This window comes from Taeniopygia guttata, chromosome 8, assembly GCF_048771995.1.
Source record: "Taeniopygia guttata chromosome 8, bTaeGut7.mat, whole genome shotgun sequence".
Taxonomy (NCBI): domain Eukaryota; kingdom Metazoa; phylum Chordata; class Aves; order Passeriformes; family Estrildidae; genus Taeniopygia; species Taeniopygia guttata.
This window is the reverse complement of record NC_133033.1, coordinates 4,967,676-4,993,768: the sequence shown is the minus strand read 5'-3', so window position 1 is coordinate 4,993,768 and position 26,093 is coordinate 4,967,676. Positions and strand designations below refer to the sequence as shown.

At 44.1% G+C, this 26,093-nt stretch overlaps 1 protein-coding gene across 4 annotated transcripts in view; it reads right to left on the bottom strand.

Annotated features, from left to right (window-relative positions):
• Positions 1 to 17,972, bottom strand: part of GLIS1 (GLIS family zinc finger 1) — a 180,850-nt gene extending 162,878 nt beyond the window's left edge. For 2 of the 4 annotated variants that reach the window (XM_072932616.1, XM_030278747.4), the window contains exons 1-2: positions 17,809 to 17,972; positions 16,772 to 17,155 (exon numbers count right to left, since the gene is read on the bottom strand). In XM_072932616.1, coding sequence (XP_072788717.1) covers positions 16,772 to 17,114 — 343 coding nt within the window. In that variant the 5' untranslated portion in view covers positions 17,115 to 17,155; positions 17,809 to 17,972. The other 2 variants (XM_032749852.3, XM_072932617.1) reach the window with 2 other exon arrangements.
• Between the last annotated feature and the right edge of the window lie 8,121 nt (positions 17,973 to 26,093).

Below are 26,093 nucleotides of genomic sequence, written 5' to 3'. Positions count from 1 at the left end.
CCCAGCCTTTCCAGGGCTGCAGGCAGCAGTCAGTGCTTTCAATCTCTCCTGCTCTTTAAGGCACACAGCAGCTTGTGGCTTTTGGTGTTTTCCACTACTGATCTCAGTTTGTTACAGGCTTTGTGGGTGGCATGGGACAGATGCTCCCTGCACTGAGCATCAACTGCCTGCAATAGCCAAAAATTAGGTTTGACCCTCCACAGGGGTCAAATACTCCTTTGCAGTCTCTTGCCCCTAGCAGCCAGTGGGCTTTGCCTTGGACACCCTCCCTGCCTGGCCCTCTGTGCTACAGTGGCACAAACAAGGGCCAGAGACTTCACTGGGGTCCTTTATCCATGCCCCAGCACCTTTCTCTGCAGCTCCCACAAACTCCTAGGGGACTCACTCAACTGTAGCTCTGCCAGAAGCAATCATCTTTTCCTGAGGTCCCACTGACTTCTGTAGGATATGCAATATGGTGGACAGCTCTGATCCTGTCTAAAACCAAGGAAATTGGACTGACAACAGCTCTAGAGGCCTTGGGATAGGATGTCGAATGTTTTCCTCTCATACACTGTGAAATCTGAGAAACAAGTTCACTACTCAAGAGTTCAATTTTGAAGCTTTACAAAGAAAATAAAGAATTTCTAGGTCTTTTTCCTTAATGACTACTTTGATCATCCACACACATCATGAAAGTCCCATTTACCTCTTTGTGCAGATGGGCCTATACTCATGTCCAAAGCAGCTGTAAATCTGTGAACGTAAGAAGAGGTTGACAATGGGGATTCCAGGAACTTCCTGGCTCTCCCATCACTCAGTTGGCCATACTACCACAACTGTGGGCCCATATTGAAACTGCCAATTGCACAGTACCACAAGAGTGAGACAGCACCGAGAGGAGGGATCACCATCACAGCACCCTGGTGCAGTGCAGCCCTTCACAAGTAAGGGATTAGAGCACCAGCCCAAATGGCTGGGCAGTGACTCAGCCCTCAGCAGTGTTTCACAGGGCACTCTGGGAGTAGTACACAAAGTATTTTAAGTGAGAGGACACTTCATGTTCTCGTTGCCAAACACAGAACCAGTGTATGGTAGGCAATTCCCAAGTGCTTACTCTCAGGCTACATCTAACCTGGCTGAACACCAAGGCCCTTTGCTGGCAAAGGAACAAGTCTCTTCCAAAAACCTACTCTAATTACGGCTGCTCTCAGGGCCCTTATAAACATCAAGTCCCACTTCCCAGCTCTTGTGTTTCCTTTTTCTTCAGTAACAGGATTTTTAAAAGAAAGGCAGTTTTCTGGGTCAGAAGACTCTAGGAGTCTACACATTAGAAGAGTTTGATAGGAAAGTCATAATACTTGTAATTCCCTGAGATCTTTTATCTTGCACATCTCAGACAGACTCCAATGGTATCACCTGGCAAGGAACCAAAAGAGGTCTGCTACTAAACCGGCATGATAAGATCAGTGCTGAGTGGAGGAAATGCCAACAAAAATCTCCCACTTTTCCCTGGATTTTCACTCAAACGAGTATGTCACTCTAGTTCCCCTCTCAACAAAGTCACAGTGCCTGAAGGTTGGCCCCATCCTCCCTCAGCAACAATTAATAAAAGTGCTATGTATTTTGTCTGACTCACTCTCCCACCCCACTGCTTGTCTAGTAGGCCTCAACTCCTTGGTGGAACAATAGATTATCTATCACATGGCACAGCTTTCTAGGCAGCTGTCTGCATCATGTGCTGGAACTCACGACAGGAAGAATTCAAAATTAAAACTATAGCACCACTCACAGAAGATGCCTTAAAAGGAGACCCACAGAAAGCAAGAACTGTGTAACAGTCAATGCCAGAAGATCAAGCACCAGATCCAGAGAACTGTTTAGGCACTGAATTTCCACAGATGTCAATGAGAGTTAGGTGCTTGAATACCTCTCAGCATCATGCCTTTAATAAAGCAAACTGCAAGTCTTGATTTTCTAACAGTTCTACAATTCCTACAAATTCTTCTTCACCTCCTTTGAGGGGCAAGTCCTTCAAAAGTGTCTAGGAGAGTCATCACACATTTGTCCTTCCTGAAAGTAACTATCCTGTTTTCAAAGAAAACAGGCTGGACCTGATAAATGCATGGAAATAAAAAATTAAACATCACCTTTTATGACATTGTTCAGGTGCTTGGCTTCCTAGGAGCCATTTAATTCCATTAATTTCTCAGTCTGGATCCTGGCTCTACTTACAGCTTATAGAGTGCCAAGGAAGCATCTGACAGGTATTGCATTGTAGAAGAATACCTGAGAGACATTATCTGCTCCTTAAAACTAATAGATTGCTTTCAATTAACAGAGACACCATTTAATTTCCCTGGTTCTTAAAATATAAAACAAAAACCCCAAGTAAATCCAAAAAAAGCTACCACATTAACCAAAAAAACTGACAGGGTTCTGCAACTGGAAATCTATAAAGAAACTGAATTTAGCACCAAAAGACGATCACTTGCCTCATTCAGAAATATAAATCAAAGATACCACCCAAAGCAAAGGGGAAGGAAAAAAAGGCCCTTGTGATGACAGTTCAGATTGAAATTAATTTGCCCACTTGCAGAAATTCAGAAAGTGTTTGCTCTTATTTTTCATCTCCACCACATGGCAGCTGCTTTCTCCCAGGGCACACACTCACACTGTTGTGGGCTGTAGGAGCATGACAGCCAACACTGGGAATAGACACGTCCCGTGGTGGCACAGCAAGGAACAGGCACAGCGGCCACTCCACAGGGTGTGCAGAGTCCTAGGTACACAGACAGACAGACTTGTGTCTGGCCCAGGGACTGACAGAGGGGAAGGTGTCACAAATATAAATCTCAGGCCAGGGAGCCAAAGAACTCAGCTGAATTTTAGTCACATGGGTATCTCTCAGTTTCCCTTGGCTGCCTCCATCAACTGTAGCCCAAAGTTGTAAAACCTGCCCACAGCTGCTCTGCTCACCCCCAACCTGATGTTTCACACTGTGACTTTATGCAGGCTTGTTTGGATCTAACAAGGTCCTTATTTTTCTACAATGCAGGAAATAAGGAAACCAGCCATCAATTATTAGAAGCGCAGCAGATCTGAGCTGCGTGGCTGTGAAACAGATTTTTCTTTAATGAAACTGAGCTGGCATTTGCCAGAAATAACAAGTGCCCAAGACCAAAATGTAAATCAAAACTAAAGGAGAGTTTTCAAAACTTTGAATCATTGGTAGCAACAGACAAGCTCAGAAGGAGGTTGGTATGATTTTGGAATGTCTTAAAAATGTGTGACTAATATGACTTCTAAAGACATTATTTGTGAGTTAGTATTTCAGTCTCCCCACAGAAAGAAAACATCATGACCAGAGAGGGCCAAAATGTTTGCTGTAATAACTGTGTTAGTATGTCACTATTGCTGGGCTAGGAAGGAGGCTGAACCTTTGTTTTCATTTCAAAAAACAAGTAAAGGGAGGACATTAATGTAGAAAATCGTCAGTGCCTAGCAAGATACTATCACAACCGTTATCCTTTCTCCAGGTGTCCAGGTTTTAAACCCAGCACTTCTTTTTAGTTGGTCTCAGCCCAGGCCCTGGCAGACAGCAGGTTCCACACATCTCTGAACAGACTTGTCTAGTCCAGGAGGAGCGGTGCTGTCTGCTGAAGGGAGAGACATAACAAGAGAAAAGAAAGGGTGGGTTTGGAGAAAACATTAGTTGCTAGTGATTCCCTTGCCACAACTACTGTCCAAACTGTGTGACTGTGGTTGTGGCAATGCTCCTCCTTCCCTGTCTGTCCCTCACTCTTTGTCACAAACCCAGAATGAGGGCACAACTTTGGCCTCATCTGGATGCCAGGCCCATGGACTGCAATGCAGAAGGCACATGAAGGAACTGCAGCACCAGCTCTGGAAGAAGGAGATGGCCTGGCAGCCAGTCTTTTACAGATTGCAAGTGGAAGCCCTTGGCATGGTCCAGCTTGTCCATCTAGTGATTCTGCCACTGAATGCAATTGTCTGTGGTTGATATTAATAATTTCTTCCATAGGAACATTTACTCGCACCCAATACCAGAAGATTTATCCTTGACTAAACTGTGCCAGGTTCGATTACCCTTGCAGACAAAAACCCATCTTCCTTCTTGTTTTATCCTTCTCAGTTTCTAGCCATGAGATACCATTCTGCACTAAAAAGAACCCTTAAGTATCACTTATTTACTCCTCCATTGCATCTCTGGAACAGACCAGATTCCCTGTAATCTTCCATTAGTCCATGGGTACAACACATGGGTCAGCATCTTCCAGTTCTTCTCCAAATCCTCTGATTTTTCAAAGCCATTTAAGAAAGTCTGAGCATTACCTTATCTTCCTGCAACCAGAGTGATAATTTACAGAATTACATCTCTTCCCTAAGCTTTTTAATAATGTATCGTATCACCTCATACCCTATTAGAAGTGTTATTTTCTCATATGGATGTGACATGCCAATCCTTTTCAGTATCACTGCTTTCCAGAACATACAGCCTCTCACCTATAAAAACAGTTTATATCCTCCATGCCAAGGTACTGCCTCATATGTATGACACAACAAAATACCTGTTGTCCTGTTCCTAATGACTGCTCAAGAAATCCATGTCAAATGCCAGTCACTTCCTGATTTTTATTAAAGAAAAATCTTCCCTTAAACTGAATGAGTAAACTTTACTGGTAGTGGCATTCTATAGTCTGTTAGGATTTCAGGAGAAACTATTCAATAACACTGGGAACAAAACCCAAACTTTCAGAGCTGTATACAAAACACTGTCACTGCACAAAATATTTATATCTGGTGTGCATCTCAATTACTATAGAAACCAGTTTCTATTCCTTTCAAAAGGCAACAACATTGTTTTCTATACCACTATTTTTCTGCCATCATCATTGAATCTGACAATTCAAAATGCATACCAGAAGTTAAATCTTATCTACCAACACATTTACCTCTGCCAGCTTCACTCTCATATAAAATAAGAACTAATTTGATGAACTTTTAAAAAGAACAGCTTTCTTCAGCTGCTCCGTTAATGCCAATTTCTGCCACAATCCATCCCCAGATATAAACAGTCTAAACTCCACCTGGACCATAAGGATGTTAGATACAACCAACAACTGAAGGTTAATAGCGCTGCAGGCCTTCAGTTAATTTTCGTATTTGGAAAACAGGATGCACTGCAAATGAATAATAATTCAATGTGAGCCTAATTCAGTATCAATAAGGCTATTTCCTTCTTCAGAACAATGGCTGGCATTTTCTATCCCCAACAGACAATCATTTGTTAGCAATGGCATGTCCCCAGAATGCCACAGAACATTTCACAACTGCTTTGCACATAAAATCAATCATTTTCCATGCCCAGTTGTCCCACCACTGGTTCTCCCAACTGGTGTTCTTCGAGCCTTCACTCAGCCTGGTTTTTATTGTATGCCCTCTCAGTGTTTTCTTGACAAACAAATGAGTGGCCAGAAACACCAATGTTAGACAAGGAGGGATTTGAACTTTGTTCAGCAAGTCAAAGAGGATAGAAGCCTGGACTATTACAGCTTGAGAGACCTCTTCTAACTCTCTAGTGCCTAAGCGGTTGAGTGTGGGAATTAAAAATGTCACAGGAAAGACAGCTGGGCCCAAAGAATTGCATTCCACAGTAGGATTTCCATCCAGCCTCTTTAAAAACTCCAGTGATAAACAACTTATGCCATCCTTGGGCACCATGTGTCAGAAAATTGATATAGTCATAGAAGGTCTCTTTCAAGCCCACATAATCCCTGTGGAAGAATAAACCAACCTAGAAGACACAGAAGATGTTGCAGATCAGGTTCATTTTACAAAATATTTAGTTACCAACAGAGAAAACTTACAGCCACACTCAGCTCAGAAAGGAGATTTCCTTCTGGAGCAGCAGAACAAGACCAGTGCCTCTGACAGATGTGTGGGCACCATACACATTAACTGTAACTCTGATCTGCAAATCACTCTGTGTAGAAGCTCCTTCCCATATATAACATATTCTGAATCAGGGCTGCTCATCAAACCAGCAAATGCTGCAATCAGCAGCCTTCACACTGGAACCTGTATTTAATCTCCCAGATTGAATACAAGTGAGTGTCATAATTCATTTGTATCTAAATTCTAGCTGGCTATGAGGCAATTTTTCACCAAGTTTTCTCTCAAGTCTTATTATCTAGGATCCAAAACTACCCCGTCTCTTCAGAGTGACTGCTTGCTGCCGAAACATCTGCCCAATGCATAAAACTTCTTTATCACCTCTGATATTTACTGTTCTTAATTTTCAAGTTTTCCAGAAACTTCTCCAGCAGCTAACAAAAAAATCTTTTGCTGGCATTAACACTAGCCCTTAGCAAAGGAAGCTCCCCAAGCAGGTTAGTCTCATTTTGAGAAACTCAAGATGGGTACCGCTGAGGCTGCAACACACCAGTGTTTTCGTTCCAACTTGTCAAATAAGCTGCACTTTTAGCCCAATGCTATCATACATTTCAGCTCAAAACACTGCTGATGATTAATTATCCCAGTGGTTTGCTCTCATCTTCTAAGTTTTGGTCCCTTTATATTAGCCTTCTATGACTAATCTTGAAGAACATATCCACTTGTAAAAGTATCTATGGAACTGGCAAACAGGTATAAAAGTGCATTTTGACAAAGCAGTTTGAGTACTTATGCCAGCAATCTCTGCCTGATAGCTTCTGAAGGATGCAGTATAAGAGAAAGGAGATCTTATATGAATAATGATTCCAATAAAAGCCAGCCAAATCACCCTGACAGATTTTCAGTATTTACACTTTCAGCAGACCAAAAGCTATTTACACCAGTTGCCATGCTTCCACTCATTTAGCCCACAAATCAAGTAAGTTACAACCCTTTAGATATACATTTAAAAATAAATTAACAGCACAGTGGCTCAATAAGGAGGCCAAGAGATTAGAAAGGAAAGGTCACTAAGACTCAAGAGCAGGGAAAGAGCAAGTGGGCTCTAGGAGTAAATATCCCCTTAAATTCCGTCATATCTATCCAAATCAGGGAGATGCTGAAATGCATGGGGATCTTTGTTCTGCAAGGAGAACCATCCACACACTGTTTGTAGCTTATCCCCACAAAACTATAACAAGTCAGCAAACCTTGGATAACTCAAGATCTCAAAGAAAAGGAATAAAAGCCGATTTGTGGTAAGTTGGCAAGAGGAAATATAAGAAGCAAACTGTTAAGATTAAAAGCGTGAGATGTCTTTTTCTTTTGCCAAGTGAACTGAGTCCATACTTGGAGGACAATTTTTTATGCACAAGCCCTCCAGAGCTCAAGTCTCCCTCCTTTTTATCCACTTTTAGATTTAAAATGACATCACTTCAGATTTGCACCAGAGTTAGGGACAGTGGGATCAGGCCAGTTCAGTTTCAGTTGAACATAAACCAGCTCTGATAACTTCAAGGAAACTGAACATTACAACAATCAGATATCGAGAAAGAAGGAATTTAGTGTTACTTTTTCCTGTTCAAATCCTGGAGACAGTCTCAGCTGCATGCAAAATCTGTTCTGCCAGAGTGATGAGGACCTTGGGAACCTTAGTAACCACCTGCACCTCAAAAGCCCAGGGAACACAGTCCATCAGGTGATTCTGCCTCCAGAACAATGCACCCTGTGAGACTTTGCCATCTGTCGGGAAGCAAGAGCAACCCAGAAAACTGGGGGTGGGGGGCAGAAATTTCCCTCCCAGCAAATACTTTATTCTGGGCTGTGCCCAACACAGTTTCCTTAATGTAGCCTCCTTTCCCTCACCTCAGCACATCAAGCACTAAAATAAATGAGAGATTTTGTTCCTCTGCAACAATTCTGCAACTGGCAGTACAATCCAAATGCCAAGCAAAAACAAGTCCAACTAAAATGCTGCTTCAAAAATGTTATTCTCCCCAAGATAACAAAGATGGATTTTGCACTTTTCACCACTCATGCTCAGAGACTCATCAACAAGGCCAAACACCAGGACATTCACATAGCCAGGAGAGAAACCCAGTCCACGCACACGCTGTGCAGAGGGGCTGCAGCCACACTCCAGCATGTGCCACCCGGGGCTGATACAGCCACAAGCTGCAATGCCACGTCCTGCACCACCACCAGATCAGATCTCAAACAGAGCACAGCCACATCATCCCAACTCTGCACCTGAACTAACAAACTCTGTCTCTGAGCACAGAAAATTAAGCTGGCCCTGAGAGTTTACCCAAACAACTGCTCTGTTTCTGGTTCCTAAACTGGCTTGTCCTTCTCTACACCATACTCTGCTACGCTCTCACTGTAGAAATATCATGAGCAGTACATATCATTGCCCCAAAATTATAAAAACAATACAGCCTAGAACAGAGTTCAAGCACCCTTGTTCTGTTCATCCAAAATATTTATATACTTAGCCATGCTGGCTGCTGGCACAATCCTTCACCACTTTTGCCTGTTTCACATAGAATGGCTGATCACACCAGCTTTACACCCATACATGATCTTGAACACAAGAAAAATTGAAGCTGAACGTGCTGTGCTAACTGACCTTGGCACCTGAGCTACTGGTCTACAAGTGCTTGCTTTTCTCCAGGAGAGTATTTAACACTTGGATCTTCTGTGTCTTAAAGGAGCATGGAGGAGTTTTCAAAAATACTCAATACTGGCCTCCTCCTGAAGTCCCTCCCTGCAATTTCAGCAGGAACAGCAGGGCAAAGCAAGAGTTATGAAACCTTATGTTAAATCCTTTCTGGGATTTTCCCAGAAAGTACTGGGTAATAAACAAGAAATTTCCTCTTTTATCTGTTCCCACTTTAACTCTCTCTGCTCTGTCCAGCACAGATGGGGGTTGGGAGGTAGGCAGGACTTACATAAGGAACACTAAGCGCTGACATAGAGTGAAGTGAGTCCTTCTGAAGTTCCTGACCTATTTAGCCTTCTCTCTTCAGTCACTACAGAGATGTTCCATCCAAGAGCACAACTCACAGTCATTGTGACTGAGCACTCTCTCTCTGTGAAGGATTCAGGTTAAATCAAAGCCAGCTGCTTTAGAGAGGGCCAGGCAGCTAAGAAGTTAAACAAAATAATAATAAAAATTGCAATCTAGAACCTACATAGATAGGAAATCTGCTCTTGTGGTTCAAATAAATAACTCTAAGGTATTTAAGCCTCATGCACAGAAAACAATTTTGTAACTTTTTAAGTCATCCTCTTGCATTGTTGTTCTGCCCTAATAACTCTGAAATGTGCTACTCATCTCTCCCAGTTAAATATCCTGTTTCACAAGCCCACTCCTAGATATCTGAAACTGCACAGCATTTCTATCTAGCTTTAGATAGAAGAAATCTAAATAATTAAATATTAATTCTTTGGAATGCATTCCAAAGAATTAATATTTAAACTTATTATAAAGGAATGGGGATTGCGTTAAGCATGCAGTATTTAGCAAAACATTCATACCAATAAACTGCTGTGTTGCTTGTCTGAAGCACATTTATCATCCTTTAAACTCAAAAGAAAGATTATGCTCCAAAACTGCCACATGTATCTATCTTCCTTTTAATACAACCAAGACTTAGATAGGATTAGAGAGTGGAAGCTATCAAATTTCAATTTTAACAATACACTTAAAATTATATTATCTTTCTTTGCCTAGGGGATTCTTGACTTCAGTATTTAAGTGACTTAACCATAGCAAATTGTGAAAAAGCATTGAATCACAGCACTTGTTTTAAATAATCCTAGACCTTCTACCCCTTCTAAGGAAGAGCCTCATGTTAACATTTTTATCCATTTTACTGCTCTTATACCTCTTGATTATATATAAATGAGAAAAGAAACTCTAACCTGTAGCAAGACATCACTAATTGGTATTTTTCCCCTTATATTAGTCTTTGATTTACACCTCACATACGTTCTCCCAAGCCAGCACATGTAATTTATTTACAGCACTGGAAGGCAGGCAAAATACATCATCTGCTGTTATACAACCTTCTACAAGGTATTAAAATACCAGGCCCCTGGAGACACACTTCATATAGTTCAGCAAGTTCCAAAATAAACCAAACCACCAACCCCCTAAGCACTTAAAACAACAATGGACATCTGTATTAAAAAGTTAGTTTTTTACTGTATTTGATGATGTCGCCTCAGTGTCATTTTTCCCTCTGGCTAATATGCATACAACATGTAAGAATGAATTTGCTTTCTCCTCATTGTAAAACAACTAACAACTCTATAGCTCTCACAAAGCCCTCTTATCACCCATGTAAATGCCAGAATTAAGTGTAGTTTATGATGTTTTACATTCATTTAACCCTTAGAATAAATTTGGTGCTGTAAATTCAATCGCAGTGCTCCTTACCAATCCGTTCAGTAAGATAATCACATATACATTCAAACATAATGATGGAGAAGTCAAACATAATTATTAAAGCAAAACAGTTGCTTTAAATAAAAATATCTTAAGCACTCCGAGTTGACTGAGATCAACCTTGTAAAGCTCAAAACCTTAAAATAATGTAAAATACAGAATTTGGATCAATTCCCTACTGCAGCTCTGGAAATGTCTCATCTGTTTTACAAGCAGTCCTCCATCTACAAATACTCATTAACAATCATTTCATATAGTCAAGCTAATGACTGTAATAATAATAAAAAAAAGAAGCCCTTGTTCCAGGTAACCAGTGAAGCACAGATTCTCAGAACAGAAAGTTCAGGCTCCAACCAAGATTTCACATATAGGGTGCCAGAAATGTAATAGGAGGGCAAGGAAAAAGGGGAACTCTTTGCCTCTATTCTTCAAAGCCTGTGCAGAAAGGTAGTGCCGCTAGTGTGCACCGATGGTTATCTGATGGAGGGACCGGCCCTTGCTTTTCTTTACACGCCCCATTTACAGGCAATAAAACGGCCGGAGTGGTTTTAACTGGTCGTTCTATGTCACTGTAACGCTCCCTGCTCCCGGCAGAAGATAACAGCTGTGCCATATTCCCAAACACATACTTTTGCTATTGTTTGCACATTTGTGGGGCAAGATTGTGCTGTACCACAGCCAGTGAGCACTGCCCTTGCTTTGGAGCCCTGTATTCTGAGTTACAGCAATGTGCTGGGAAACAGTGTTGGGTGGCTAGGGAAAAAAAAGAGCAAACAAACCCAGTCTATTAAAAGCCGTTTCAGGAACTGTGAAATGATTACTAGATTGCACGCCTGGTTCAAGCTTGTTGACACACAATGATAGAAATCTGGAGTGCAAAATGGAGTGGTTTACATCTATTTTCCCTATTACGCTGCCATCAACATCTTCAACAGTTCTAAAATCACTAAAGAGCAGAATTTCTAAAATAATGGTAATTACAGTACTGAGCATGGAAATTATATTCACAGTACTACAGATTTCTCTCATAATCCATACGTTATTCCACTTCCTAGCTTACAGATGGATTTAATACAAACTTGTTATTTGCTCTACAAGCTTTTCCCTGTACACAGGAAAAAGAACTTCTGTAATACTAGGATTGAAATACTGACCCAGCTGAAGTTAGTGGCAAGACTCCCACTGATATTAATAAATAGGGTAAAATTTTGTCCTTCTTATTCAACAAAAAACTAAACCACTTTACTGCAATGAAGCAGTACAGTCTCCTAGAAGACATTCACTTTAAATTTAGCAGTTTCCCTAAAAAGAATCTTGTAGCCCTCCCAAAATACAATCTCAAATATACTAAAGATCCTCAGCATACGCTTAATACATATAAATAACTTAATAGTTTATATGTATACAGGGTTGAACTCTAAAGATACAAACAACGTATTCAGTTATATTGAAATGATAATTTAGAATGGTCTATGTCCAAAAATTTTTAGCTGATGAGACTGCTCTCAGGAACAGTTATGTACATACTTAACTGCTTGCAAAATGTAGACTTTAATTTTTTTCTTACTATAAAAGAAAAAAGGCTATTTTTCTTCTCACTCAATTTAGCCCAGTATATAATAAACTCCATTACAGCAACATTTTAAAGACAGAACAAGTGATTTCTTATTTTTAACTTCTATTCCTTCAAACAAAACTCAAAGCAAATAAAAAATTTTCTTCCAGTTATTAGACTTATTTTCTTGTTGAGAATAATATGACATCTGTTATTCCATAGAATTCTAAAAAATATTAAAATAGATACAACATTTATTCTCTTCAGTTTTTCCAGTAGCTGTGGTTTTTGTCATGAAGCAGAAAAGAGGTTTTTTTGCTTTTACAAGTACTGAATGCCTTTATATGATTGGCTGATCATTAGATTTCCTGGTTTGTATTTGCTAAATATTCTCCACTAACGATTCTTAAATTACAATGGATTTAATGATTAGATACAATTAAACCTCTTCTAAATTAAACCCATGAAATTCCCATCTTCAAGTCAGTGACTGATTTTGCAACACAAATCATTAGAAGAACTTCCTTCAGCTGCAAGTAACTGAAAGTTATTTGCCTATTCAAGACAAGTAAGCATTATAGACAATTTAAGGGAGGAGAGGACAGTCACAATTTATTCCAAATGAATTTATGAACACATTCTCCAATTTGCAGTTTCTTCTCCTTTCTCCCCTTACAAAACAAAATTAGGCAAAAAAAAAAGACCATGAAATAAAAATATAGCTCTGTAACTACACATTCTGTTCAGACCAACCTTTCAATTCCTTTTTGTAGCAGAGTTCAAATGCAGATAGGAAACTAGAGTAAAAACAAGAAATAATTATTACTGCAGCTCTATATAAAACTGAGAGTTTTAGAGACCACCATACCAATGAACCTGTCCCTGCCTCCTTATCAGTTCATAACATATTTATCAGCTCTAGGTAGTCACACTTGCTCCAGTGGGATAATTCAGGTGAACACAGATAACTGATGTAAGAAAGAAAATGGCAACATCAGGCCCAAGACCAGTCAATTCACCTGATAAAACCCAAAGTATACACTTTTGCTTAAGAGCCCAACAGTATAAGCTGTTACTTTCACAAGGACAGTCCCGACAACCAGGGAAACAGTCACAGGGGGATTAAATGGCAAGATTTACCCCTCCTTCTCAAGAGTAGAAGGAAATTAATACATTTCAATACATTGGTTGTGTGTTTGCTGAAAGCAGCTACAGTTAACAACAAACAAAAAAAAAAAATCCAAGCCATTTTCTCCTTGTCTGAATAAAACATACTCTCAACAAGGAAACATCCAACTACTGCAACTCGACCAGCTTATTGTTTTGCCCACTGTAAGTTAATATCTGAAGTGGTTGCTGCAAAGGTCCGGGCCATTTGGATGATTTCCCAGTGGCACAGCTAACAGGATAAATCTCGTCATTTCTACTGAGTCATGAATTAGGTACACTGAACAAAACTGGAAAAGAATGAAAAGGAGAAGTGTTTCCTGGTAACAACCATAATCAATGCCATTTAGAAACTGAGGTATTTGGCATCTTTATAGATTACTCTTTTGTCACCACTAAAGCCTCCCCAAAGCTTCTTCCCTGTAGACAATAAGTATTTTGCCATGTTACTTTCAAAACTGTAATACCGTAGTATGAAATTCAACAACATGGAACCAAACACACAGAATTCCAGGAAAACACTGTAAAATGGACTTGATACCTTATGGTACTGTTATTCTGTGTCAAATGCCTCTAAAAAGCCTCTAAAAAGCAGTATCTGTATGCAAATACTCTGCCTTGTTACACACAGGGAAATCAATGACCAAGAAAAGTGTGGTGTCTATCATAGACAGCCACATCAGAAGGGGTTGGCTGGGTGAAAACTGGGTATTTATTTTAAACAGCTCCTAAACAGAACAAAATATGAAGCAGAAGTCCAAAACAGTGTTATTTTCAGCAAACAACCAACAGCTCCATCCTGAAAAGTTTAGACCTAAATGATCCAAATCCCAGAAATAATCCTCACCACAAGCCCTAAGTTTTTGTTTGGCTCTCAGAAAGTCCAAAAGACTTGCTCAGGCATGGAAGCATTCTGCAGGATCATAACTTAAACACTGTGAAGCAGCAGAGTAACGCCACAGAGACATTGCAACAGCAGGATACTTCTTCCCATTGTGATTACTTCAAAGCTGCCCTTTTTATTAGTAGAGCAGTGTATCATTTTGATTCATTCTGTTTGGAAAAAAAATTTAAAAGTAAGACTTGTTTAGGGAAAAAAAAACTGTACAAGCAACTATAAAAATCAGTTTTGCTCTTGTTAGAGAGCATCTTTTACACTCCCTACTTGCAGCTTTCAACTGTGGATAAACCAAAACCAGGAGGCACATTCTGTAATCTAACCCAGACTGCAGAGGGAATTACTGGGTACATGGCACTCTGGGGCTGGAGAACAGGAGACGCACGGCACGATGGTCTGAAATCAAGCTGTCATCAGTTTCCTTCCCAAAACCTTTCACTGGGTAAATCTGAGTATTTCCCTCACTTCCACATCTTAGCTTTATCTTGGTATATCACATCCACATGCAGCTATCCCAGTCCTTTATCTTCCTGAGAGAACCAGGGCTGGTGGGAGATGGTTTGCACTGCTCCTTGAAAGAGCAGCAGCTCTCCTCTCTGCAGCACAGCCTGCTTTAGATACACTCTCATTTGTGAGCTGGAGCACAGTGAGCACTCCAAAATGCTCCAGTGGGCATTAAAGCACTTGCTGACACTGCCCAGGTCAGAAGGAGCAGCACATCCCACACATTTTAAGTCAGACTCAGAATTTTACTTCAAATTTTACTTTCCCTAACTCCTCCTGAAAATGTCTTCTTGGGGGGAAAAAACACAAATCCAAACAAAAAAAAAAATCAACAAACAAACAACAGGAAGCCACCCAAAAAACTCAGTGTCGCCATCTTTGGAAAAATCCAACATTATCCATCAAATCCTCCTGCTCAGTTAGATGAGCCCTATCCTGCCCATGGACACCTCCTACTTACTCCCATGACTCAAGTCCCCCATACACTGAAGCAACCACAAGTAACACCCTGGACAGAAAACATACTAAACAAAAACAGCAACAAAATGTAAAAAACTTTTTTTTTTTTTTTCCCCAGTAGTGAAATTGGGAAATTGATCAGTCAGGAAAGATGAATTGGGAACCTTCTCCCATGCCCACCTACATGTACTGTAAAAGTCCCAAGTGAATGCAAAGTTAAATTCTTCCTCTTTCCCTCCCTACACTCCTGCCCTCTGCAACAGCAAGAGGGTTATGCATGGAAAGAGGGCTAAACAGCTCAAAGGAAAAAATATTTTTAAAGTATTTCAACAGTCTGCCTGGACAAGGCAATGCATGGGCAGGATTTTAAGCTAGTATGAACCCTGTCAAGTGGCACCAACCTCACCCGCGGGACCGAAAGGGACTAGAACACCCCCTGAGTCCCTTCCACAGGCAGCAGTTGAAGCAGCACAACGGCACAAGAGATGTAGCTCTCCTTTTATACTACATGAATCCTCCTTCTCCCCCCTCCAAACAGGAGTCTGTGTAACAGACCTTCATTTCATTCCTGCCAAACATTAACAACCTCTTTTTTTTTTTTTTTAATCAGGAGAGAAGAATTGCAGCATTAACAAACAGAAAAAATAAAAAAGGTAATTTATAACCTGCTGCTCCACTCTGTATTCAGTGGTGATGAACAAACACATCCTAGAGGCTGTAGGACAGACCTAGCACAGATCGTGGTGTTCATTAACATAACTTTGTGGCAATGAAAGGTGCCATCACCCTAGGTAACAAGCACACAAAAGAAAATGTCACTAGTCCAAGGGCATGCAGCCTACTTTTAATTTTCAGAAGAATGGACAGAACTGGAAAAAATCCCAGTGAGAACAGTCTTGCAGCAACAAGATAACTGCACTTACATATCTAAAATAGAGAATGGGAATAGACTGATAAAAAGAAAATTACCTTTTAACATTAGAGAAAACATTGTCTTAATAACGTTAGGTGTATATATGTCTCTGCAAGCGACTTTGTAGCATGAAGAAATGCTCCAATTCCTTCTGAGCCCATCCAGTGATACCTTAGAGGGATCATTTTAAAACTGAATTTTGATTAACAAATTTCAGCTGAGTTAACCAGTTCTAGGTGAAAAATGTAATTAACAGATTTTTAGTAGGCAACTCCTAATCATATTTCAGTGCCACTTCTTTAACGCTGGAGAGCTGAAAATCAGGGATTTGTTAACTAGCAGAATTTGACCTTTTGGGCACCAGGATTTCCCAAGTCTGAGGATTCACCGCCTGAATCCAGCATTTGTAACATCTATTTGAAATACAAACTATAAAATCCAAGCAACCGTGGTGAAACTGCTGAATAAGAACCAGGCATTTATTGTCAGGCACGCTCACAAACAAACACCCCACATGAACTCTCTGGTGCAGGACAAACCAGCCCAGTCTTCAGCACCAAGCCCAAAACAACCACCTTTGAGACACGACCACATGATGAGCAGCACCCACTCAGGACAACTAAAGAAGATGCTGATCTCAAGATTTTTTTAAATTCTATTGAGAGACACTCAGCTTCACACTGGAAAAGCAGTCTGGTTTATCCTGCCCCTCCAAGGTGCTCAGAAAAAAAGTTTTAAAGCTTGAAGTTAAATAAACAAGTTAGAAAACACACTAAAGACCAGAAAGGGAGAAGGGAGGGGGAAAAAAAAAGCTTGTTACATTTTTATTTGTGTGGTGAATAGGTTTTTGGTGATGGCAGTGTTTAGTTCATGCATTTGCAAACTCACCCTTCACGCTTTGATGTTTCTGCTGCTGGAAATAATCTTTCGAGCCTCTAGTGCATCGCAGCTCCTGCGCCCTGGGCAGAATCGGAATCCTCTCAAATATGCTGGGTCGTTTGGGGATGAAATCTAGCAGAGGTGCTGACATTTCAGGGGGGCTCTGCTGAGGCTCCGTGTGGTCACTGCCGTTACTGACAGATACTTTAAAGGACATCTGAGGATTCAAGTGAGTTTTACCAGCGCCGGGACGAGTCACCCGCGGCAGATCCTTCTGAGACACTCCGTGGCATTTGTCGCTCACCTCGATGCGGGCACTGCCTTTCTGACCCGCGGCGAGCTCACAGTGCATGTCCGCCTGCTGCTGCTGCTGCCAGGGCCCCCGCCGCTCTCCTGCACCGAGCGGCACACGGGCTGTCAGCGCGGGCGGCCGCCGCGGACCCGCCGCCTCAGCCCTGTGCCCTCCGTCCCGCCGCCTCCCGCCTCAGCCCCGCGCCGCCAACGGCCGGTAACGGCCGCGCGTCCGGCGGCGCAGCCCGCAAACCTCAGCCCGCTGCCCTCAGTGCTCTGTCCGCAGTCCCCTGCCCTCAGCCCGCTGCCCTCAGCCCCCTGCCCTCAGCCCGCTGCCCTCAGCTCGCTGCCCCCGCCCGCTGTCTCACACACACCGGCCGGACGGGGGAAGACCCGGGGCGCGCTCGAACCCCGGCGGCGGCTCGTCCGTGAGGGACGGGGTGGCCGATGCCGCGCGTCGGCTTCGCTCCCTCCCTAGGCAACACTGCCGGGCTGCTCGTAGCCGCTCCCGGGAAGGCGAGAGCGGCCGGGAGGGGCGGGGAGGGGAGCCGGCACACGGGCGGGTTGTTTGGCGGCCGGTGCCTTTCAGCTGAGGCATCCGAACAGCGGCCGCCCCGGCAACCACGGACGCGGCGGCAAAGCGGGTTCGCCGCCGCCGGGCTCGCCGCGGCCCCCGAGTCACCGGTCCCCGGGGGAGGGGGGCGGGGGGGAGAGCCCGGCCGGGCGCGGTGACAGCCGCGCCCCCGCGCTCCTACCTGGGAGGGGCCGCCCGGGGGACGCGCTGCCCGCCGGCACCGCCGGCAGCCGCCGCCGCGCCGGGCGCACGGGCTCAGCCCCACTCCCCCGCCGCAGGGCCGGCTGCCAGAGCGCAGGCGGCCCGGGCCACTACCCTGGCGCGGCGGCGGGGCCAGTCGGGGCGGGCAGGGGGAGGGCTGTGCCGCCGGGGCCGCCCCTCGGGGTTTGGCAGCGGGGTACGCCCGCGGGCCCGGTCCGGCTGCGCGTCGGGAAACGCGGCAGGGGGACAGCGGGTACCCCGTGCTTGCGGGGGTCAATGGGCCAAGGTCAGACTGGGAAGAGGTGTGCCCTGGGTGCGCACCTTCCTGGTGCCGGCCCGGTGGGGAGAGTCACTGCAGTTGCCCGCTTGCCTCCCGAGAGGTCCACGATTTTCCCTCCCGCTGCCATGGGCCTGGACCCTTTCGCTTTTCCCGCGGTCGTCGAGGATCCTTGTGCCTGTCCCCAGGCAATCTGCTCAGGCGTGCGGCTGCCCCGGCACTACACAGCCACAAGCCAACCCGCCACTGAGCAGCTGGCAGTGCCCTATAAACAACTTGTGTGCAAAAGCCACAGCCGCTGCAGCATGTCACAGCAGAGCAGCAGGAGAGAGCAAAGCCTTGCCAAGGACAGGGACTGGGAAGCAGGAGATGTGTTGGAGGTGGATACAACCTGGCCAAGGCATCACTCTGGTGATGCAGTTTCAGCTGCATTCAACCCTTCAGTCTATGGATGTGCATCGTTCCCTGCCTGCCCTACAGGTGCAGGTGCTGGCCTGTGCCCACAGAGACAATTAAGCTAGCTCAGAGCAAGCAACACAGCATAGTGACATTTGCACTGGCTCCTCCTGGGCCAACTTGGGTCTGGAAGCAATCTGGTTGGGTTTATTAGCTTGGGCCTAGTTCCAAGCAAATGCAGGCTGAGCCATGATGTGCAGCTTTGCACCAGAGAGCTGTACTAGCCCACACTTTCCTGGCTCAGGGATGTCTGCACCCTCCTGCCCTACATGCTGCTGTCAGCACAGGTGCAGCACAGCAGGTCTGTAACACACCAGGACAGCTTGAAGATAGGAGAGACTCGGAGTCAGCCCTGATTTACATGGGTGTAAATCAGACAGACATCTGGCTGGAAATCTTGCTTGTTCACAGCAAACCTAAAGGAGAGGCTTGGGAGATTTAGCACAAGGAGGAGGGACAGCTACTGAACTGGCATCTTGCTACACCCCTCCTGAGAAGAGTCCCGCAGTGAGGCAAGAGATCTTCATCTTCCTGTAGCACAGATGCTGCACAGAGTGCCTCACTCACAGTTTTATGCAACCCTTAATAATGTCTGCCATGCTGCAGTGTACGAGTACAGGAATGGTCAGGACAGCAGGGCATGACTTTTTCTTGGCAAATGCTATGAATGTTGTGGATTTAGTGGGAGGGAAGCAACTCTCAATAAAAGATACAAGATCTTGAGATAGAACAAGTAGTTCTGGGAGAAGCAGTACTAATGACTCTCATTTGCAATGCCTCTCCTCATTCCTGCTTAGCATGGATGACCTGAGGTCTACCTAGCAAGGAACTTTCCCCTCAATAATGGCAGTAATAGGGTCTTTTTCTTTTGTAAGCCCACACCTTAAATTGTCAGAATAGCGGTCTGTCACATATGGTTGGTAAATGTCTTCTGAATATCTTAGTGGAACAAGAAGCTACAAAAAGGGAGAAAATCCTCACCTTGCCTCTATGGGAAACAAAACTGAATATCAACTAGCTGGCACAAATACTGAATTGGATGGTAATATCCTAGGGATTTATGAAAACAAAGTAAAAATTTTCATTATCACACCACCTCTTAGTGCTCTGCTAACCTATGCCCCCATCCCCTAGTCCCATCCATCCATGGGGCTCTCAGGACCAGGCTGTTCTTTTTCTTTGATTTGGAAATGCTAAAGGCACCTGGCAGTACTACCACAAGCAGTAATTATTTAAGACAGAAATACACCATGGCGACGGCCTAAACCTCAGTTGACATGAAGAGGCAGTAAAATTTAGAGGGAAATATTATTCCAGAACACAGTGTAACCAGAGAAATCCCACTGCTTCCAGTGCAGGAAATAAATACCATTTAGGTGCATTCTGAACGTGGGCTCATCTTGTGCAAATTATCACAGCTATATTGATTCATGCTGCCCAAATATCTAGAGGGAGTTTCCTAGAAAACAGGGAGTTTTGGATATATTGTGTACTTTCCTGGAGGGATTTTCTTTTGTGATTAGGGATTTTCCCACAGCAAGCAGGGAGAAGCTCGTTAACCCTCGTCACTGCATTCTGTACCCGAGGTCGTGTGTGTCCTGCTCTGAACCGCCGCTGCTTTCTTTCTATCACCAATACTCAGAACTTTCTGCAAAATACCGGCAGGTGCCGCCACTGGCTCAGCAATCGCCCAGGGCTGGGCTGTTCCATGGGCAGGAGCGGGCATGGAGCCTCCTCCATGTGCTGGGCACCCTCTACAAGCCAGGAAAGGTTTACACTGAAGCACATCACCGCTCCAAGCTCCAACAGCACAGAGGGTGAAGGCCCTTCACACCGAGATGAATTTCTCCGTGGCAGATCATGTCACAGAACTGCAGACCTCATAGCTCAAGCTGCAGGTCCCCATATTGTTCCTACAGGAAATGAGGCCGCATGGACTCAAACCTGTGCTCACAGCACTGTTTCCTCAGTTCGAGTAAGGCGTTTGGCAGCTGCCCTGTCTTTGTGGGACTGTACAGCTGAGGATGCCCTGGCCCTGAGCAAGAGAAACAGGTGGTGGATGGACACTCTCTTCCAGACCTGGATGTGTCTGATAGAGACTTGACTCCTAGAGCTGTTGCAAAGCAACAACTTGGCCCCTCCGGCAAGCCCACAGATATGGAGGAACAAGTGCTGGGATAAACAAATGCTCCTTGAATAACTGTACTAATGAAAGGGTTAAGTAGTCCCTTTTTTCTCCCTACTGAATCAGAAGACACTTCATGTTTTGGTTCTGGAACAAAGGTCAAGCAAGTGCAGTCATGGCTGCCCAGACTATTCCATGCCCTGGGTCACCACGACTTTGCTGCATGCAGGAGCTGTACAGCACACTCTGATTCACCCAATGTTGTCACTACATCCATGAGCTAGATGGGTATCCCCCCTTCTTGTGTCCTTAGGAAAACCAGGCATTGGCCTCTCTCCCTCATCACAGCAATAGTATGCCCTTAGGAAAATGGGGGGAAGATTTCTCTGTATTAGCCTTCTTGTTCAAAATTCCTGGTTGCCAAGGGCTGTGGTCGTTGGTCATGGCATAGCCCACAGTTCGGCCACTTTGCTGTTCTCTCTGTTAATGATGTCACCATCAACAAAGCAAACCTTTCAGTTGAGGCAGACAGGCCATCTTCAGTCCCTGGAGCTAGTCCCTGCTTCATTCTGAGTCACATATGAAAGGTGGGGTTGCAATTTGGTATAAAAAACATCCAGGGGAATGAAACTGCTCACCTGAATATCCTCTCACTAGGTCAAGTGGGTAGGACACAGGTGCTGAGTAATTAGAGACTTGCCCATCTGCCCATTCACTCCCAGCTGGTGACCAAAGAAAGAGAAAACAGAGAGTAGTCGAAGGCTAGCTTGGGCCAGAGTGAAATTGTACCAGTAAGGAGAACAAGTTTTAAAAAGTTTGATACCTTTTCCCTACTGTCACCAGCCATGATCAGATTATTGCCATGACAGTGTTTTCAGGACCTACAGGTGCTTTTGCAGATGCTCAACAACCTCTTTGCTCTGAACTGTCCCTGTGCTCACAGCTGCACAGAGACAGTTTCCTGCCTCGAGAGCTGGATACACAGGAGGACAGTGAGAGATCATCTGTAACAGGAGGGGGAAAGGACACTGCATGGAGACTCCAGTTCACCAAATGCAGCCTTCAAAGCTCTTTACCTTTGTCAGGAGGCAACAGCTGTAACCAGCCGCCGCCACAAACCGGATCTCTGAGAAACTCGGAGCAGCTGAAACCTCCTGCTCCCCCAGCAGTTCTGTGGGAGGAGAGGAATGAAGCAGAACGGATACAGTTAAGGTGAGCTGCGCAGAGCAAACAAGCAGAGGCAAAGTATTAATCTGTAGTTCACATATTGAAGTCATCTATTCCAGCAGGCAACAAAACGAGATTTTAAAAGGACACAATTGAAATTGTGAGAACTTTGTGTAACTGCTGCAGTGCAGACAGAGGTGGGAGGTGTTACCATAAGCGTTCTTTTAATACTGGGCAAAACAAGCTCTCTGGTGGGATTTATTATAAATAACCTGGTTGCAAAGGAACTGTCAGTTTACACACAGCAGTTTATTTACAAAGACATGCCAAGCCCAGACTTGTTTTTGTTTTAATTTACTGCACCACAGATAGCAAAAGTGAAACAACCAAACAAAAACTGAGCCAAAAGAACTGTCTTTGTGAGTATGCCCGTTTCTTAGAGAGTGCCCATATCCCTTTAAGACAGCACAAAGCCCTTCTTTATAGTGGTTTGAAAATTACCTCCTAAATTAAGGCAGTAGGGTCAAACTGACCACACATTATCTAGTGATGGACTCAACTATTGCCTCATAACTTAGAGATTTGTTTATAGTTCTTGTAGTTAGAAAAAAAAATTCCTCAGATCATGCTGACTTATCTTTTAAAAACAAACCTCTTTACAATAGCATATTTTGGGAAAATCACACGGTAATCTTGAATCCACCTTTGTCTTGCAGGAACTGCAAGAAACAACCGTCATCTCCAAAAGCCACTGGAACACTACAGATCCCTCCTGCCTCTCCAGTTAACTGGCAGATCATTCTTGTGAGTTTTGAGGAAAACACCTCTAAAGAAGAGTCCAACCAGGCTTCATTCAGGATATGGTTGTTTACACCTGCAGTTAATTTCCTCAAACATTCATCTGTACTATTTCTCTGCATCAGTCCATAAATAGATTAATCTGTCACACCATGTACACACAACATAGGTAGTAAAATCAACTTCAATCATAAACAAACCCCCCTCAGAACAGCACAACTTAAAATGTTCAGCTTGTAAAATCCAGTCCTTGGCACTGGGATGTGCTAGGACTAGAATTGCTGGTACAAACTTGACTCATGCCTACTCTAAATGAGTTACAGAACTGGAGTTATAGCATGACCTCCAGTTATTTTGCCTGGGGTTCCATATATTCAATGCACTGAAGACACTGATTGCTGAATGAGCAGCTAGTCACTCATCTTTCTGTTTTCTCTTCATTGCACAGTGTCCGGGCCACACAGTGAATGTATTTACTGAACACCAGCCAAGCCCTGTGCAGAATACAGAATTATTCATTTACTCCAGAGCATTACTTTGGTGTCCATCACTGCAACAGCCTACTAATTTGGACACCAACATTTCATTATCATCACTAGAGGTGAGGAAGGGTGGTGTCAAGCTAAACCCCATTTTACAACAGGGGCCTGGAAGCCAAAATCTTCAGTTCGAGTGCTATATTTGTGACAAAGAAAGACTGCTTCCCTCCCCTTCACTCCAGGTTATTTAGCATTTCCCATAATTGTCTATGGTAAAACTCATTTCCAGTTCCATTGGTTAAATTCAACCCTTGGTGTCCCAAACAGAACATGCAGAATTTGGGAGACTTGCGAAGTGGCCACATATGAAGAGCTGAAGTGCTGCACAGGATCTCAATGCAAAGCACAAAAAAGACAAACCTGTATTTCCCTGGCAGTTTTCAGCTTGGAATAATTAAAGAGTGGACTTTCTCTTCCTAAAACACACTGTGGTTGCTGATAAAGCTTTCCCAGAACCGATTCCAAGTGTGTGCAAAGACAAAAGTCCCTCAGTACCCAACTTTGAGATGCAGCCATGCTCAACCCAAAACTTTTACCACCCCTGACAAGGTCCACAGTCTGTACCTGCTCTGAGCAGTGACCTCTGGCAGTGAGCAGACAGGAAACCCAGTGCCTTACAGAGCTACTGCTCCATCTCCCTGCTCCTCAGAGCTTGCCCTGGAGGTGGGCACATAGTCTGTCTCTTGAGCTGAAACTTCAAACACTAGTAAGCCCACAACTGGAATTTGCTTAGCAAGAGAGAATGATGCTTACACATAACCCTCAACAATCTTTGACTCACAGGCAGTTATATATTTCCATTCCTAATTCCAGCAAAATTCCCCCAGGGCTCTTGTCATACCTTTTCAGACAAGATGCAGTTATATACAACAGCCCACCCCAGCCCTGTGTTTTAGGAGTCAGATTTAAAAGTGGAGTTATTCAAGAAGTGAAAGGCCAAGCCTGTCATTTTTTGTGTTTTGGGCAGGGGTAGAGAGGAACTCTGAGTACAATCAGCACTGGGTTCCTTTGATGATTGCATGAGTACATACATGTGGCTTCAGCCCTAGTTTTCTCTGCATTTCTTACTGTAGGAACTGACTCTTTAGGGAGACAGAAAAAGAAACTGAATAGGAAATTCCTGTGCCATTGCTATTTATTTGATGAATCAGCTTGCATGATTTCCAACAGGGAACTATTCCCACTTGAATTTGTGTTTTGTTCTCATGGCAGGCTCCAACAGACCCCATGTTCACCTGTCTCCTGACTGACTAGCTCTACTGTAGTCCCAAGATTTTTTTAAGGACAGAAAGGTGAGATCACCTCTAGGTTATTTTTTTATTTTCTGAAATCTGAGCATGGTGCAGGCTTTGCTCCCTCAGACATGAGGAAGCTTCACTGTTTGTTTATTCTGCACCATTTGTGCAAATCCAATCTGGCAGATGCAAATCTCTACCGTGAGTCTGCAGCAAAAGAAAGCAACATTCTACATCCCATTACAACACAAGAGCTTGGCAAACCACATTCCAGGCAAGTCCACAGCATCCAAATGCATTTAATCCACACAGCAAATACATTAACACAGTACAGGTGATGGAAAATATCAAAGACCACAGAGGGAGGAGGGTATGGGGATTCTCAACTTGCAGTGTAGTGTCTGTGATGATTCCACACAGACCTCCACTGGTTTATTGCATCTTTGGGGAGAAGTGGTGATGGGAGTGGTGGGAACGTGGCTGTCATCGGTGTGTGAAGCCCTGCAGCTACATCACACCTGCTTGATAGGGAAAGCACTGCAAGCTGCCACCATTCATCCCACAGGGAAAGGGGAGAACACTATGTGGCAAAGCACCTCCACAGCCAAGGGTGCTCCTGAAGCCACCTCTTATGGATTCCATACATCCACCCACTCCCCAGTGCATCAGGCCCTCCCCAGGCAGAGCACCCATCCCGCAGGTGGGCATGTGCAGGAGCTGGGGGAGGCCTGGCAAGCACAGAGCCCGCAGACTGCAGCACTTGCCTGTGACTGAACAGGTACCAGAGCATTCATCAGCAGGAGCCTGGCGCTGCCCTGGCTGCCTGGGGAGCCAGAGGAGCGTGGTGGGAGGTGGGAAGATGGCTGCTGCAGGCCGCAGGACACCGAGCACAGCACACACAATGGAGCCTCTGTTCAAAGCACGCAGCAACAGAATTGAAACCACTTCATTTCAAGGGGCATTCAGGCCTGGAGCCGCGACTGGCACTGGGACAATTCTCCAAAGTGGCAGAGCTCCTGTTGAAGGAGCGAGTCCTGCCTGCCTCCCGTGGATACAGCAGCGTGCAAGAGCTTCAAGGACCAGGGCCTCTGCATTTGTCCACCCACAGTCTGACTTTTCAAAGCTGTATCTCAGAAAATGAAGCAAGATCTTTTTTTTTCAGATTTATAACTGAATGCTTAGGAGCTTAAGCCTCTATTTCATGACTCCACTGTAACAGGAACACGGATCTGAACCATCAACCACGTACCTCTTCAGATCTGCAGTGGGTATTATTTCAGGTACTCTTGATTGCAGCTCACTTATGGGAGAGGCAGGTTGTTCACAAGGTTACCAGAATGCTCTTTCACCTGTGCATGCAGCAGGCAATCCAGCAACAAGATGCAGCTCAGCTTTGAGATTGAATAAATAGATGAAAAATATCAGGCTTCAGGGATCCAGTTTAGTTGCAGCTACACAGAAATCAACTGTAAAAAGGCTTTATTTTTTTCCTCAGTACCCAGAATGAAGAATTGAACTTGGGAGACGCTTCCCCTACCTCACAGAGGCTTCACAGACTGATTCTTATGTTAAGACAAAAGGACTTGGAACACTACCACAGTTTGCCAGGGGAATAGAATTATTCCCAAAGCCAAAACCAGAGTAAGATGTTATCAGTTACTCAGCTTC